General features: G+C 42.6%; 1 protein-coding gene across 3 annotated transcripts in view; it reads left to right on the forward strand.

Annotated features, from left to right (window-relative positions):
* The window catches only part of cacnb3b (calcium channel, voltage-dependent, beta 3b), a 28,328-nt gene that overhangs the window by 2,988 nt on the left and 9,107 nt on the right, over nucleotides 1–16,233 (forward strand). Inside the window, exons 1-4 of one of the 3 annotated variants that reach the window (XM_037773880.1) lie at nucleotides 8,605–8,866; nucleotides 14,694–14,813; nucleotides 15,728–15,850; nucleotides 15,945–16,066. In XM_037773880.1, coding sequence (XP_037629808.1) covers nucleotides 8,822–8,866; nucleotides 14,694–14,813; nucleotides 15,728–15,850; nucleotides 15,945–16,066 — 410 coding nt within the window. In that variant the 5' untranslated portion in view covers nucleotides 8,605–8,821. Of the gene's footprint in view, nucleotides 1–8,604; nucleotides 8,867–14,403; nucleotides 14,538–14,693; nucleotides 14,814–15,727; nucleotides 15,851–15,944; nucleotides 16,067–16,233 lie in introns of those variants that run through there. The other 2 variants (XM_037773882.1, XM_037773881.1) reach the window with 2 other exon arrangements.

Genomic DNA, 16,233 nt, shown 5'->3' on the forward strand with positions numbered 1-16,233 from the left:
GCTATGATGGTTGCTGATCATCCTGTCCATTATATCAGGTTATCATGACACTCTTTCTCACTCTTTCCTGGAGGTCTGATTTATAGAAGATACAGACAGAGAGAAAGATGCTGTATTTTCCATAATGAGCACAACTTGGTGAAGGTTGACAAACTGTGGCCCACCTGTGATAATAATAATCTGTGATCCAGGACACCTTTGGGGCGTCCATCTGCATCTCTGTGAGCTTGTTTCCCACCCAGAGGGTCTGGACTGTGTTGAAGGTGCTTGAAAAGTCAAAGCACATGATTTGGACCGTGTTGTCAGCCGTATCCAGCTGGGAAAAGGTCCTCTAGTCTAGAGGAGCGAGATGATTGCAACATTTGCTTCAGTGTGTGTCTGGTAGGCAAACTGCAGGGGGTCAAGTCAGTCTCTCTCTTGCACTAGATTCATCCGGTGTGCTTGAGCGCTAAAAGTCTCTCCAGCGTCACGTTGAAGCTGGTTTTGCACTTCAAATTAAACATTTCCTGTTGGAAAAACAAGCAGCAAATGACTTGTGCAATTTGAGCCATTATATTTGGTTTACACAACATTTAGCGAGGTATGAGACACTTGCTTTCGAATGACATTGAGAAAAGTTACTGAGCAGAGTTCTTTGAAAAGTAAACAACAAATATCTTGTCAGACAGGAAATTTAATCAACTCTGAGGATGCGGCCTAAGACAGAAAACAAGATTGGAGTTTGATGCATTTCATATATATTCAATTATTTCCATTGCAATAGTGTGCAGAGTAAATTTGTGTTGTTCATTGTTGCACTTTGTAAATAATGAGTAAAATATTAAAGAAAACCCCATTTGAAGCTTGCATCATGCCCATGACAAAACATTATTAGAGACTTGCATTTATGTTGACAGTTGGTTCTGTAACAAACACTATTGCACATTCACACACGTTACATTTTCTATCCGGGCTACACTCAAAATTTCAGGGCTTTAGCCTCCGATTGTACCGATACTGACACCGAGTATCGGATCGGCGCATCCCTAATTATATTACATATCAATAATATCATCAGTTGAATTTTCTTATAACACAATAATCACTGCTTCTTGTCAAGAAGATAACATGGTAACACTTTACACAGGTCTGCAATTGTCATGGTAATTAGGTGATAATGAGCAAGTAACCTATTTGAAATTTCTTTGGAATTACTGCCAAATTACCCCAATATTTACCTACAAATTGATCGAAAATTACTTTATTATAAACATTATTTAATAATTATATGCTAAAATAGCATATAATGGTTCAAATCTTCATCGGAGGTGGAAAACCAAAACTAATAGAAGACACTTCTGATCAGGCACAAGTCTCACCATTGTGTGACTGATTGTCTCCTCAAATGTAACCTAATGAAATGATTCACGGAGTTTTTTAAAGAAATTTCAAAGAAGCTAATATGCTAATTATTATCTATTTATCAGCAGACATGAAAACAAAGCATATCAATTAACTTTATATTCTTTTCCTGGAAATGTATTAAATAAATTACCAGCTATTTATTACTGCTTATTGGGAAATAGCGGAATATAATTATTAAATAATGTTTATAATAGAAGTTCATAGTCAAGTCCCAAGTCAAGACAGCCAAACAAAGTATTTTTTGATACATTTTGAGGTAAATAATGAGATAATTTGGCAGTAATTCCAAAGAAATTTCAAATAGGTTACTTTCTAATTATCACCTAATTACAATGAAATTTGCGGACCTGTAAAATGAAGTTTTACCGAGAACATTATGAGTGTAGACTAATGTCTTGTATTTTCTGGAAATGTATTTCTGTTAATATTTACATTGGCAACTTGTCGTGTCTTGGTTAAATGAACTGCTCAGTGATCTAACCAGACATTAGCCTATATGTAACGTACTGTAAATATGTACGTGTGGCCTTATCCGTACATAAAATACACTGTCTGTGTGAAGAGCTGCTTGGTGACACTATCACTCACTTCACTGGCGTCCCAGCGGTCTGTTTACCTCCCCCCTCCTCTTGGCGTTCGCACTTCAAACAGGGATCAGATCTGCGTTGGAACACATGCTGTACCTGCATGTCTGAACCCATCAAGCGTCGTACAAACCTCATGAAAGGATTTGGCAGCAGCCAGGTGTCATCTCCCTCCACTCAAAAATCAAAACGCAGCATCCTTCCCTGCTACCTTAAAATAGCCCCTCATCCATAATGCACCAGCAGCAGCAGCTCTGCCCACAGAGGCGCTTCTTATGGGACAGACTGACAGACAGCTGCACTCAATGCTTGGGTGCAGCTCCTAAAGCTGCTCTCTCTCCTTTTCCTGCCTGTCTCACGCTCAACGCAAAGCACTGTGGAGTTTAACTTTCAAACCTTCATTCATTCATGTTTTATTCACATCATGCAGAAGTCGAATGAATGCCTGCTCTGTCTCTCTCTCTCTCTCTCTCTCTCTCCTCTTTTCCCTCCTCTCCCTCACTGTTTCCTGAAACCTCTCCTATGAATTATGAATCTCAACTTCGCTGGATATTTGCACAGCACCTGTAGTCATGGTTTTATGCCGTCTGTCTTTAGATGCATGTTGCTGATCTCACACTGTATCTTACGCCCCACCGGCGTTCTGCGCACAAATATGAATGCATGAAGCAGATCTTCTTGAGATGTTTGGGTGGTTTGGTAACTCCCACATCCACATCTGTACGACACATACACTCAGGAGCCGAGCAGGTGTCAGAATACAGCCAGCCATGACATCTACAGAACACACTCGGTGAACAGAGGGCTACACCGGGGACGCCTCCACATGTCGAACAGAGACAACTTACATGGCTCCCATATGCCTTCACCACCTCCACCATCACCAGACTTTCTCCTGTCTCTAAACTTTTGGCTTTTGACATGTTGAAATCCACAGTGGCTGAAATAATAATGTGATAGGACTGTAGAAACGGCTGATTTATCCCCTTTGAGATTTTGCCTTTTGTAAGTTACACAACATTGTGGATACCCCTGTCCACTTACTTGTGTGTTCACTAACAAAGACCACGGCAATATAGGTTTGGTATAGTTACATATAGAAGATGGAGGGGAGCCATGATGTAGGAGGGATGGCTTGCGGGTCTGGAAAGAAGATGGGATGAGGGGAGGAATCAGGGTAGTGGAAGGATGGATGGAGGATGTTAGACTTGTGTCGTCATGAAGGAACCGGGGGAGTCGAGACTCTGAGTGGGAGAGCCGTCTCTTGCGTGCTCTGATGTTTGCAGAGCTTCAGTGGTTTCTGTAGTCAAACAAGAGACAGAGAAAAGAAAAAAGAAATGGGATGTGTTTGAGGCGTGGTCTTTGTTCCCAAACCTAGTTCTAATACTTTATTACTTTCGGTCTGGGGCTCTTGGTCTGGGCTTGATATGTTTGTTCCAATCAAGGGAAATCTTAATGACACAGCATACAATTATATTTGAGACAATATAACTTTGATGTTTCAACAGGACATTGACCCCGTGTCCAAAGCAACACCATCAAACACGTTTTACTTTTGTCCACTTTAAGTGTACGTGAGAATCCCAAGATGTGGCTAAAATGACAAATTGGTGCTTTATAATTTTTTTCTGGAGTTGCTGGATCTGACAGTGTGCGTTGATTTTTGCATCTCAAAAGCAGCGAGAAGAGATTTTATTGGCCTGATTGTTGCTGTGAGAACACCTGGTAATCTATCTTGTCGTGATCGAGAGTCCTGAATGAACTTGGTTGCGATACAGAGTCCCATTGGACAGACGAGGAGGTAGAGATGAAGGTAGAGCAGCAGAGAGGGTGGGAAGGATGCTATGCAGAGCGGAGAGAGCCTCACTGACGTAGCAGAGGGTTGTGTACTGAGAGTGGTGGAGAATAAAGAGAGGAGGAGAGGGGGGGTGGGGGGTGTGGAGAAAGAGAGAGGGATAGACTGCTTACAAGCACGCTACAGTACACTTCAGTGTTACCCAAGAGAGAGAGCACACCATGACTGACTAGCAGAGAGAGCGAGCGAGAGAGACGGGGAGTGTGCTCTCCCACCTCCAACTGAGTAAGTACGCTGCTATCTCTCATCTCTGCTGCAAACTGCACTGATGGCCACCATAAACCTGGCAATAGATGCTTTTTTGAATAAGATTAGATGATGAGGTTTACTTTGTAGAAAACCTTTCAACTCTGCTGTTGTGATTTTGAGTGAAAGTTTGAGAAATGTGAGTTGATGTATGTGTCAAAATGGGGTGCATGGCTGAATTCTCATCTACATTTGGAGCGTTTTGGAACAAATTTGATGTGCATCCAAACTCCTCAGCCTCAGCGCTGACATTTCTGTGGGAAAAAAAAGAAAAAAGTCTGAGTTGCACTAAAGCAGAAAATGGCATTTTAGTGCAGCTGTGTGACAGAGGAGCCGTGGTGGGGAAGCTGTGGGCATACTTGCAGGCGTTCTCTGTCGGTGGGGGGAAGGAGTGCATTTGGGACCGCTAGGCTTCCTGTGTGGGGTCAATTAAATACTGCATGAGACTAGAGCACTAAAAGCCTATCCCGTGAGGAGCAAAGTGCTTTGTGTGTGCGTGCATGCATATGTGTATGTGTGTTGGCGCATCAGTGTGCAATGCCTTGATTAAATTTGATGAACCAGCAATGTTGAGAGGGCCAGTTCAGCTTCTGTTTGAGTTCCTGTTTAGAAACACTGACATTTCTTATTATGTTTTACTTATTGAGTCAGAATGTACGAAAATATGCTCTCTGTCTGTATGTTTGGCTGCTCTTATCTAGGACATCTACTATTTCAAACACCTCCTTTCTTGGCTGTAACATCTTCACACACTTTTATTTTGATATAAACCGACCCCGTGTAGTCACTAAAAGTGTTTAAGACTCAAACTTGAAAGAATGTGCGAATATGTAGGGCGCCATTACATATTGATAAGGCTGACATTCCCTCAGTTAGCTCAGCCCCACTAGCCAAGAAACACCAATTAGGCCCTAACTGAAACTTAAATCAGGTCAGAGTCTAACAAACACGTCTGATTTAATGAAGGATGCGGCAGCGCTGTGCCATCCTGTGCTGCACTGTAGGTACACAAGCTCTATGTGGGTTAGCTCCTCCAGCCTCTCTGCACTTTGAAGCAGGTTTTGGTGAAGTCAGGTTGAGGGATCCCTCGGGGGCGATGGAGAGCCTAAGTATGCCCAGCGTAGCCGGCGAGGCCAAGTCGACAGCGGGGATGAAAGATAGAGATCGTCCTGCTCCTCTTCCTCCACCGTACGCCAGCTTCACTTCATGTCAACCCATCCCTGATGACTCACGTCATTACATTGTCCTCACTGCATCTTCTCTTGCGATGTTCCCAGTTTTTAAATCTCCATATAGACTGCTGTTACGGGGAGAACTTGGTGTGTTGCGTGTGTTGAAATGACTTGGAAGTGCTTATTTATAGGCTGCCAAGGGCTCATTACAGGCAGGGAGCAAGTATCCTGAGGCAACATTAGAGCAGGAGGAGGGTGGAGCTGCTCGGGACAGGATGGAGTATCAATCTGGGTGGCTCTCCTATTGATCCACTCTGCCCTACTCTGGTTGCACTGTCAGGAGACCTTCCTTCTCCCTGGCTCCGCCGGATGATCCACCTTTGCCTGTAATGCTGCCTCAGCTCCCACTGCACACACAGATAGTAAGGTGCATCTTCACAAGTCAAAAGGTCAGGTGACTGCAAAGCTTCTGTGCTAAAATCTGCAGATTTGTTGGGGGAAATCTGGCAGTCTGAAGTGCCCTTTCGCAAGCGTTCCCAGTTGGTGCAGAGCTGCTCGGTTGCTTACAGTGTGGTTGCACTGGGCGGCTCTGCGGTGCTCAGCAAGAAAATAAATACTGGGGCTCAGTATCAAACTCAATTTTTGGTGGAAACTGAAATGTGTCTGTAGCAGCACCAGCAAGAATAGAAAACTGTCTTGGTCTTTAATCAGATATCTAAAACATGTTTTGCCTCGATTACATTGTATTTCATTTAGGTGAAGGTCTTGTACAGCTGCTTGTGTTTAGACAGCATTCATCATTTGAGAACTTTGGTTTCTTTTGTTAAATAAAGAGGGATTTTGAAGACTGGAAACTGGAAAAAAGGATTGTTATTAGCACCAAAACTCAGCCATGCCGTGATGATTATTAGCATGCGTAACCACGTTCCTCTTTTGCTTCCATTGTGAGGGCCTGTGTGAGCTTTGAAAGAAAGTGCTAAAAAAAGAAACATTATGAAGTACACCTGCATCACATTACCAGGAGGATTGAACAACGCTAGATGTAATATCATCCTGTAGAAGAAAAAAAAACCTCATATCATTGCTGCAGAGCCTGAATAGATGCTGTAGACGCCTCAGTGGCTGTCTGTTATTGTTCTCCATATAGCCAGGCACTTAGTTCACATTCAGATGGGCTATCTGGCATCAGTGAATATAGCTGAGCCAGTCTCAAATCTGCTTTGCTCTTTCTTGAGGGAATTCATCAAAACTCAGTGAACTTTGACAATCCTCCGCTATCCTCTCCCCACTGCCAGCCCCAGTCTGTGATGGGAGGAGTGGAAGGAGAGGAGAGGAGAGCTATATTTAGACCGACTGAACAGCAAAAAATAACAAAAAAGAAAAGATTCTGCTGTTAATCTCTGGTCCTATTGTTGTACTAATGTACCGGCTGTCTTCCTCCCTCTGCCTTTTTTCGTCATTGTACCTCTGTTTTCTTCACGCTCTTTCACCTTTTTCCCCTTATCTTTATCATCAAGTCCCTGAAACATGACATGATTCACATTTATAAAACTCATGTTTCAGGATTTTTCTCAGTGTTTAAGCTCCCTCTGTCTTGCTCCATCAATCTAATCTGCTATTCAGGTGTGTTTCCTCCCTTCTCTTTTTGTCTCTTGTTTTTTTCGCTCCCTCACCATCTTTGCATTCCTCTCCCTGCTGTGTGAAAAGCTGCTACTCAATGGTAGCTTCATGCACAACACTAATGATGAAAATAGTCACCCTATCTTCTCCAGAGGCATCTGAAGGGAGCTATAGTTGTTCTAACTACAATAACATGTGTGTGTTTGTGCGCTGGTATCCCTTTAATTTTGAAAAGCCATGTAGAGAAATATAGCCCTGAGACATTTTTTTGCTTAAAGCCCCGGTGGAGTGCACTTAATTCTTAAGCAGCCAAAGTTGAATGAGGGTGAGGGAGCGCACGCTGCCAGCATAATGGATGCTAAAGTAGGGTCCTCAGTGCCCGGGGCAACCTGGAGAGAAGGCATGCAGCCCAGCCAGGAACAACTAGGCTCGTGTGCTACAATATGAGACCTCTCTGCCGGCTTATTAAGACATCTGATGGACTCTAGATGGCTGCTTGCTGACTCACCGCTGCATTTCTGTTCTAGAGGCTCATGCATCACCTTCCTGTCAGGAGGATGGTGCAGGGCAGGCATACAGGCAGGCTGGCACAGCCCTGCCTTCCTCCTCTACTCCTCTACTCCTCTCCCTCTTTCCTTCATTCATGGAGACTTTACGTCCTTTGTGTTGTTGAAGCAGTCACCTGTTAAGCAAAGAGAGCTACTAATTGACATGATCAGTACGGACTCAGTTGTCTCTCAGCATCTCCTTGCTATTATCACTTAGCATGGCTTACATAACGGCCCAGACTTTGTTCTGTCTTATTTATAGAAGTTTTATATCTGTGCCCAGTGAAAAATGATGATGCTCTGCAGCAGCGTCAGAGTAAACACCAGACCAGCCCGGCTGATCTTATGTCACTTTGTCAGGATCTTTTAAAGTGGGACGTAAGAGGAATGATGCTGGAGAGGGATGCATGAGATTTGAGGAGAGGAGAGGAGACAAAAGGAGAGGAGACAAGGGAAGACAAAAAGAGAGGAGAAGAGACAAGGGAAGATGAAAAGAGAGGAGAGGAGATGAGACAAGAGAAGATGAAAGGAGAGGAGAGGAGAGGAGAGAAGGGAAGATGAAAGGAGAGGAGACAAGAGAAGATGAGAGGAGAGGAGAGGAGAGGAGAGCAGACAAGGGAAGACAAAAGGAGAGGAGAGGAGACGAAGGAGAGGAGACAAGGGAAGACAAAACGAGAGGAGAGGAGACAAGGGAAGATGAAAGGAGAGGAGAGGAGACAAGAGAAGATGAAAGGAGAGGAGAGGAGAGAAGACGAAAGGAAAGGAGACGAGACGAGACAAAAGGAAACGAGACGAGAGGAATGGAGAGAGGAGAGGAGACGAGAGGAGACAAGAGAAGACGAGAGGAGAGAGTAGAGGAGACAAGGGAAGACAAAAGGAGAGGAGAGGAAAAGAGAGGAGAGGAGACAAAGGAAGATGAAAGGAGAGGAAATGAGAGGAGAGGAGAGGAGACAAGGGAAGATGAAAGGAGAGGAGAGGAGAGGAGAGGAGAGAAGGGAAGATGAAAGGAGAGGAGAGAAGGGAAGACAAAAGGAAAGGAGACAAGAGGAGACGAGTGGAGAGAGGAGAGGAGAGGAGAGGAGAGGAGAGGAGAGGAGAGGAGAGACGGTGCATGAAACCAGAGAAAAGCTTCTTTTCTTCCATGCCTGGAAGCTGTAGAAACCCAGCTGTACTGTACCAGTAGATGCGGGCGTGTACACACCAGCGCTGCAGTCAGAGCATCAATTTTGTATAGGAAATGGCTGTTGAGGCAGCGCAGCAACGTCAGCTGTGAAGCACTTAGGCTGAGCGCGCCCCCCTCTCTCTCTCCCCCCTGAAACCACACGGGCTGAGGGGAGGAGGGTTCCGCCTTTCCTGTGCAATGGGGGAGAGGAGAGCGCTGGCAGCACCATCATGTCTGCCTCCGACTCGAGCGCTACCAGACTCATCTGTAACAAGGTACGCTGATGATGCTCCCCTTTCTGTTTAATCACTCTGCATGCAGACTCTTCATTCATGAGTCCCCTGTCTGTCTGCTCTGAGACGTCTTTCTGTTTTTTCCCTCCCCTCTCACTCTTCTTGTCTCAGCAGAAGTCTATTCCTGTTCACTCACTTTGCCAGCATCCCCCCACTTCTCCTCCCTCTTTTTCCTCATCTTACTGCACACATACAGTGTGTCTATCTATCTCTCCACTCTGTGTGTAGGATACTTTACAGCTTTACATTGAACTTGTACCTCACTGGGAGGCCCATCTGTTGAATGTCATGGATTTTGACTCTGTTATTTTGTTAGAGTCTTGTCTTCTGTCTTTTGATGAAGTCCTTCCTATACCTTTGAATAGTGTAGTTGAGCCCATACTTGTGGTTCTGTTTGCTTTAGTCAATTTCAAGATGTCACTTTGGGTGCGCAGCTGCCTCAGAGTCCACTGTGAGATTTCAACAGTTAAAGAGATCCCTGAATAAAGTGATGGGGGACAACATGTACAGTCAAGTGAGAATATAAGTTGCATTATGAAATTCCCTCTATTATCTGTCCACCACAGCTCAGCAAGGAAAGAGGACATAAATGACTTGAGAAGGTATCCACTTGATGAATTACTACCGAAGCCTCCTATTAACTTCAGATAAACTTTGGAATATATTTTTGCAGAGGACAAGGACTTTGTCCCACATCTCTTACATTGGAAGAACCTTACGAAGTACGTATGAACAGGCAGCCTGTTCTCATTCCACGGGGGTCAAATACCAATGCTTTGTCACAGCCGTTGGCGTTTGACACCGCCATACAAGGCACCATTTAGCACCACTATGAGACTTTCCATTAACTACAATGTAAACCCATCTGTGGCATCAGTAAACGCACAGGGAAAGTGCTGTGATGACGTAGTTTGAAGAGCAATAGAGACACACGGGGCAGGCGGGTGGGATGGGAGGTGGATGGGTCCAACAGACACAGGACTTTCATCCGGGCAGGCTGGTCTCATTCACTGTTCGTGTGTATATCCCACAAAAAGCAATTTGTGAGTAATTCATGTAATCGTGAAGCAGGAAATTTAAAGGGCGGCAAATGCTGCGTAGGGAGGTCGGGGTGGATAGGCGGGTCAACAAAATATGCTTGTGTCCCACATGAAACCAGAAGTTAAATTATTTGTCACGTAACTTTTACAACGTCCGGTCACATTTGCACTGTAAAAATGTAGTAGTTTTAAGCCCAACAATGTTGTTTTTCCTAAACCTAACTAAGTGGTTTTGTTGCCTAATCCTAAGTGTTTTTGTTCAATTAATTAATTAAACATGTGTTTACTGCAAGCGAAAAGTGACGCTGAGGTGTCATTAACAAGACCCCATGATTGTTGATCCCAATTTTCTTAGTGGTCCAACGGTGGTACTACAACTCCTGTGTCCGTCATGTGATGCCATCCGGCCCAAAAAGACTTTTCCCCATAGACTTACATTGGGAAAGAGACCTCTGTAACTCAGCGGATAATTTTTTTTTAGGTGAATCAACTTCACAGTACGAACACTCTAATAGCCCTTATTTAAAGCTGAAGTAGGCGAGATTGGAGCAAATCTGATTAAAAAAAGTTATTTTTTATAAAACGGTCGCTATATCGTGACAGTAGTGCATGAGACAGGTAACCCGAAAAAAACATGTGCCTCTGTGTCCTCCAGTGCTCCTAACGTCATCTGCAAGATTTCACAGACCGGAGGAAAACAAGCAGTCAGAGCTGATCTGAGGTCTGCTGTCCATCTGCTGTCTATGAGAGCCGGCTGTCAATCACTTGCGAACTCCGACCAAACGGTCAAACTAGGCAGCGCTGATCAAATATGAATCAATATTATGTTACGTTAATGTCTATTTCTCGCCTCAAATGTTTTCAGAATCATCTTGTAGTGTACGGTTTATCTGTAAAATAATAAAGTTTGTAACACAGCAGCCATTGTGAAATCTGTTGAAGGAACGCCAAGTTCTGGTCACATGACCGGAGCACAGCCAAAAGGAACGCTCTCTCTCTGAAATGACCTGTGATTGGTCAAAGTCTCCTGTCACAGGCTAGATTTTTTAAAGCCTGAAAACAGAGCCATGATGAAGAGCAGAGGTCTAGTTATCTCTCAGACGACTTGAAAGCAACTTTCATAAGAAAGAACGGGTCCCCGCCTCCAAACTTGTATCCAGTTCTCTTAATACATCCATTCCATGGTCATTAAGCATGCGTTTGGTGCAACAGAAAAAGTGATGCGGAGGGGTCTAACAAAGCCACGGTATGTGACGAGTTCGAATTTGAAGGTGTCCAAATGTCAAATGGGCATGTAAGTACTGTTTTAAGACGTGAACCAATCCTTTAATGGCAAATTTCATGTTGAAAAAGTAAAGCCCTGGGGGGGAAACTAACATGGTTTTCCACCATGTTAGTTTCAGTAGCTGTTCTGTTTGCTTGTCAGTTGACGAGCATTGTCAAAATCTTCCAGGTTCCTCCTTTGGTCTCTTCAAGAAAAACACCCAAGTGAATTTATACATTTGACTTTCTCGTTCATGCACATGGAGAGAAATACAAAACAACCAAGAGTCTGAAATCTCTCTGACTGGGAATGGCTTTGAACAGCAAAGCACTGAGGGAAGTGTCAGAGTTACCAATGAGGTGACGTTCTACATAGTGACTGGCTGTAATGTGTGAATATCAGGCATTTATCACACAGTTGAATGGCTCTAAGGAAAAGAGAGAATGAGAGATAGAAGAGGCCTCATCATTTTGAGATTATGTAAAAGTTCCCACACGATTGAAAGAAATCTTTTGCACATTTCACAACTCCTTGTCATTAAATTAAATCCGTGACTTTTCTCTTTGTATCCAAAGTTCAGACAGTTAATCTTAAAAAGTGTCTTTAAAACATCTGGTATGTATTGTCAGTAGTGGGGCAACAGGGAGCAACACACTACTAGCAACAACATATTCTGCAAAGTACTGTTGTAGTACTTTAGACCGGTCTTGGTCTTGAGACCGGTCTCATATCTGATTCTTTGCATCTTTTTTTGCACAACTCAAAAGCCAAAAAACCGACAGCAAAGAAAATCTGAGCATTTTGCATGAAGTTTGTTAGGAAATCATGCAGTATTAAGTAAAGCGGTGGGATTTTTTAACAAAGGATTTTGTGATCTGGGCAGTAACAAGAGGAAAAAGACTGGCAGTCCTGTACTTCCACTTCAAGGGAATGTGTTTCCTCTTATTCGTCTTTTCTTTTATCTATACAGGAGATTTTTCATATAGTCCCTCTTCATCAGATCAAATATGAAACATTATAAGGTGAAGACAATGTATAGATATTTTGTGCTCAAGAGACTCGGCCTGTTCTTCAGGGTATCAATCCTCTTCATCCGTCTACAGAGCTGCTTTAATTAGGTTTTGTTTTGTCTGCTGTAGACTCTTCAGATTCTGCTCCACCTCTAGCAGCCTTTGATATTCAAATGAAGTCCACAAACTCTGCGCTGGATTCAGCTAAAACTGCTTCTTTTGTGTGTGTGTGTGGCATGGGGAAAAAAAGCAAAGGACTGATGGAAATGTTGGGTAAGAGAGGGAGGAGGAGACAGGTAGGGGAGAAAAGGTAAAAGAAGGATGACGTTGTTATTGAGCTATATTTATCTGATATGGGTGCTCCTGTCTGCTGTGTGAGGAGGCTTCCAGCCCTGCAGCCAGCTGGGACTGCAGCCACCGGGGAAGAGCAGCACGATGATGGAGAGAGAGGACTAATGTAGGATGTGGTGAGGTGAGCTTTGTGAGATCTTTATCAGCCTGGACGTTTATCAAATGTAAAGAGGGTGGCTGGTTGTACTGTATGTGTGCTCCAGATTATTTTCCTTTACAGTGTTTCATAGAAAAGAGGTGGCTTTTTATGTTTTGTGTTGTTCAGAAATTTGATGTTCTTGTTATTTGGTGATTGACATTTAAATATTTTGTAACACTTCATTTTACAGGTCTGCAAATTTCATGGTAATTAGGTGATAATGAGCAAGTAACCTATTTGAAATGTCTTTGTATTCCCAATATTTACCTCAAAATTGATCGAAAATCACTTTATTATAAACATTATTTAATGATTATATGCTGAAATAGCATATAATCATTAAAATAGGGCCATTAGGCTTAAGAAGCGGCTGTGCGCTGCTCTTCATCGGAGGTGGAAAACCAAAACTAATGGAAAACACTTCTGATCAGGCACAAATCTCACCATTGTGTGACTTATTGTCTCCACAAATGTAACCTGGTAGCTAATGTACTGATCAGGGATTCATTATTATCTATTTATCAGCAGACATGGAAATAAAGCATATCAATTAACTTTGTATTCTTTTCCTGGAAATGTATTAAATAAATTACCAGCTATTGGGAAATAGCGTAATATAATTATTAAATAATGTTTATAATAAAGTAAATTTTGATAAATTTCAGGTAAATATTGGGGTAATTTGGCAGTAATTCCAAAGAAATTTCAAATAGGTTACTTGCTAATTACCATGAAATTTGCGGACCTGTAAAATGAAGTATTACCAAAAATTTCCTACGAATTAAGAGTTGTTGAAGTGTGTTCAACTGAGCATAGGGCTGGCTGATAAGTCCCCAATCTTCTATCCCGATAAGTCATTTGATATCTCGATAACGATATATATCATGATATAGCATGTTTTCTGGTTATTCAATCTATTTGACATATCCATATGGTAAACCCTATTTTTGCTCCTGTGTGAATTACATACTTGACTTTCTTATGAGCTCTTCTTCATTTGGTTGGGCTGAGTCTGAGAAAGTGTCTGCATGTTGTGACCTCTCGAAGCAAAATAGCTGTTCACTCTATTCCAGCTCACATGCAAGGAACGTAAAGCTTCGTCCAATTGACGTAAATATTGCTATAACACAGTTTGGCTGCTGGATTTTCGTCATCACGATAGAAACGATATAGAAAAAATATAAACGATAGACATATCATCTTATTTTGAAAATTTGTTGGCAGTTGAACTATGTCTGTAATTGATTATCATTCTTAAATGGCAGGTTGTTGCCACAAACTGAGACTTTTATTTTGTTTAATTGTGAATCATACCCTCTGGTACATTACGAATGTCTATGGCAGACATTTTTAAATGTGTGAAATTTCAAATTAACACTTTCTTTTTTTGTACTCTGACATAAATTACAGCATGTTGATTCTCTGATACACAAACCTAAAACTCAAAACATATAATTAGAATAGATTTCTCTAGTGACACCACATCCTTTGTTGATTCAGCTCAATATGGAGTTTAGAAAATGGATGTAAAGATGGATTTTGTAGCATTATTCTGTATTATCAGTACTATTGTCAGAGTTGTGTCTTATTGTTTTGTACCTTGTTGAAGACTCTGGGTCTTTGCCAACATCTGGTGTGCCTGGCTGAGTGGATAAATAGACTACAATGTCTGTGCTGGTTGTTGGTGTTGTTGCAGTTCTCACGCACATGTTCCCCCGAGACGGCTGCTTTGGAAAGCTGCAGGAAGTTACTGGTCCTTGTGAGCTGGATCACACGGCTTCAGGAAAGGACATGCAGTTTCAGGGATAGGTTGAACAAGGAGAGAGACATGGGAGACACGGAGGGGGATGTAGGTTATCTGTTTGGTGCTATTTATACAGTTACTATATCATGAGTAATTCTGTAGCAACAGCTGCTACGAGGTGTTATAGGTATACTGCGGTGGATTTATCTCCTCTGTCTGGGCTGTAACAGTTAATTCTCTCCTGTCCTCCTTTTCTTTCAGGGTTCAGCCGATTCCTACACTAGTCGACCCTCGGATTCCGACCTGTCCCTGGAGGAGGACCAGGAGGCGTCTCGGCGTGAAGCCGAGCGCCAGGCTCAGCTGCAGCTAGAGAGAGCCAAGGTGAGAGCCTGGGGGTCAAGGGTCAATGCTTGTCTTTACATCTGTGGGCTTCCTCCGGGTCTGAGAAGTGAAGCCAATGCGGAAGTGCCTTAAATTTGCATTCGTTCTAACAGCTAGCAGGGGGCGACTCCTCTGGTTGTAAAAAGAAGTCTGATTGTATAGAAGTCTATGAGAAAATGAGCCTACTTCTCACTTGATTTATTACCTCAGTAAACATTGTAAACATGGTCTCAATCGCTAATTTCAAGTCTTCTTCAATCCATTTAGTAAATAATGGTCCCATTTAGAATCAAATAGACCATAAAGCAGGGTATGCTTTAGGGCGTGACTACCTTGTGATTGACAGGTCGCTACCACGGCGTTGTCCGGTCTGGGAGTTGTCAGTGTTTTTGTCTTACAACTTTAAGCCTTTCACAGTGTGTTTTCAGTTCATGAAAGTTAATTATAACTTTTTCAGCCGCCTGAAAACGTCCAATTCAGCGTTCGGTTGTACTTAGCTCCACTCTCTAGTGTCACTTGTGGTTGCAAATAAACCAAGATGATAACAGCCAAAAACCAAGATGGTGACGGCCAAAATATCGAACTCAAGGTTTCAAAATCGCAGTCCACAAAACAAAGGGGTGACGTCACGGTGACTACGTCCACTTCTTATGTACAGCCTATGCTATACATACATTTACATTCACTGAGTCATGTTAAAACTCAGAGGTTGCTTTTCAATAGACCAGTTTTATCTTGTTGTAGATTCATAAAGGTCTATAGACCCTATACATATAAAATTGACTTGACTTCCCTTGTATTCCCTCTATAGAACCAAAATTAATCCTCACACTAAAGATTTTGGCGAGTATAAAGGCAATAATATTATTGTCATAAATCTAATTTTTTTTTTTACTTTTTTTGTCTGTCAACAGTCCAAACCTGTAGCATTTGCAGTGAAAACCAATGTGAGTTATTGTGGGGCCCTTGATGAAGATTGTCCGGTCCAAGGTGCCGCCATAAACTTTGAAACCAAAGACTTCCTGCACATAAAAGAGGTGAGAGGCCTTCAGCATTAAGATGGTCAAGTAAAGACTTTTATTATTAAACTTGATCCATGTCAACACAAGGTGTTTGTTCACTGTCGTGCAGAAATACAACAATGATTGGTGGATTGGTCGGCTGGTGAAGGAAGGGGCAGACATCACTTTCATCCCGAGCCCAGTCAAACTGGAAGCCATGAGGATAAAACAAGAGCAGAAAACAGCAGCGAGGTCAGAGGTCACATCTCTGTTATCACCCCTCTACTGTATCTCTTTCTTTCTGTCTCTCTGCGTTGCCCTAATTCCACCAGCGTCCTGTCTCACACACTCTTTGAAAACTTATTTTTTTTTTTGGTGTTGTTGACATAACTAGTTCTTGCTCAAGTGTTGCTCTGTTT

This window comes from Sebastes umbrosus, chromosome 6, assembly GCF_015220745.1.
Source record: "Sebastes umbrosus isolate fSebUmb1 chromosome 6, fSebUmb1.pri, whole genome shotgun sequence".
In the NCBI taxonomy this organism is placed as follows: Eukaryota; Metazoa; Chordata; class Actinopteri; order Perciformes; family Sebastidae; genus Sebastes; species Sebastes umbrosus.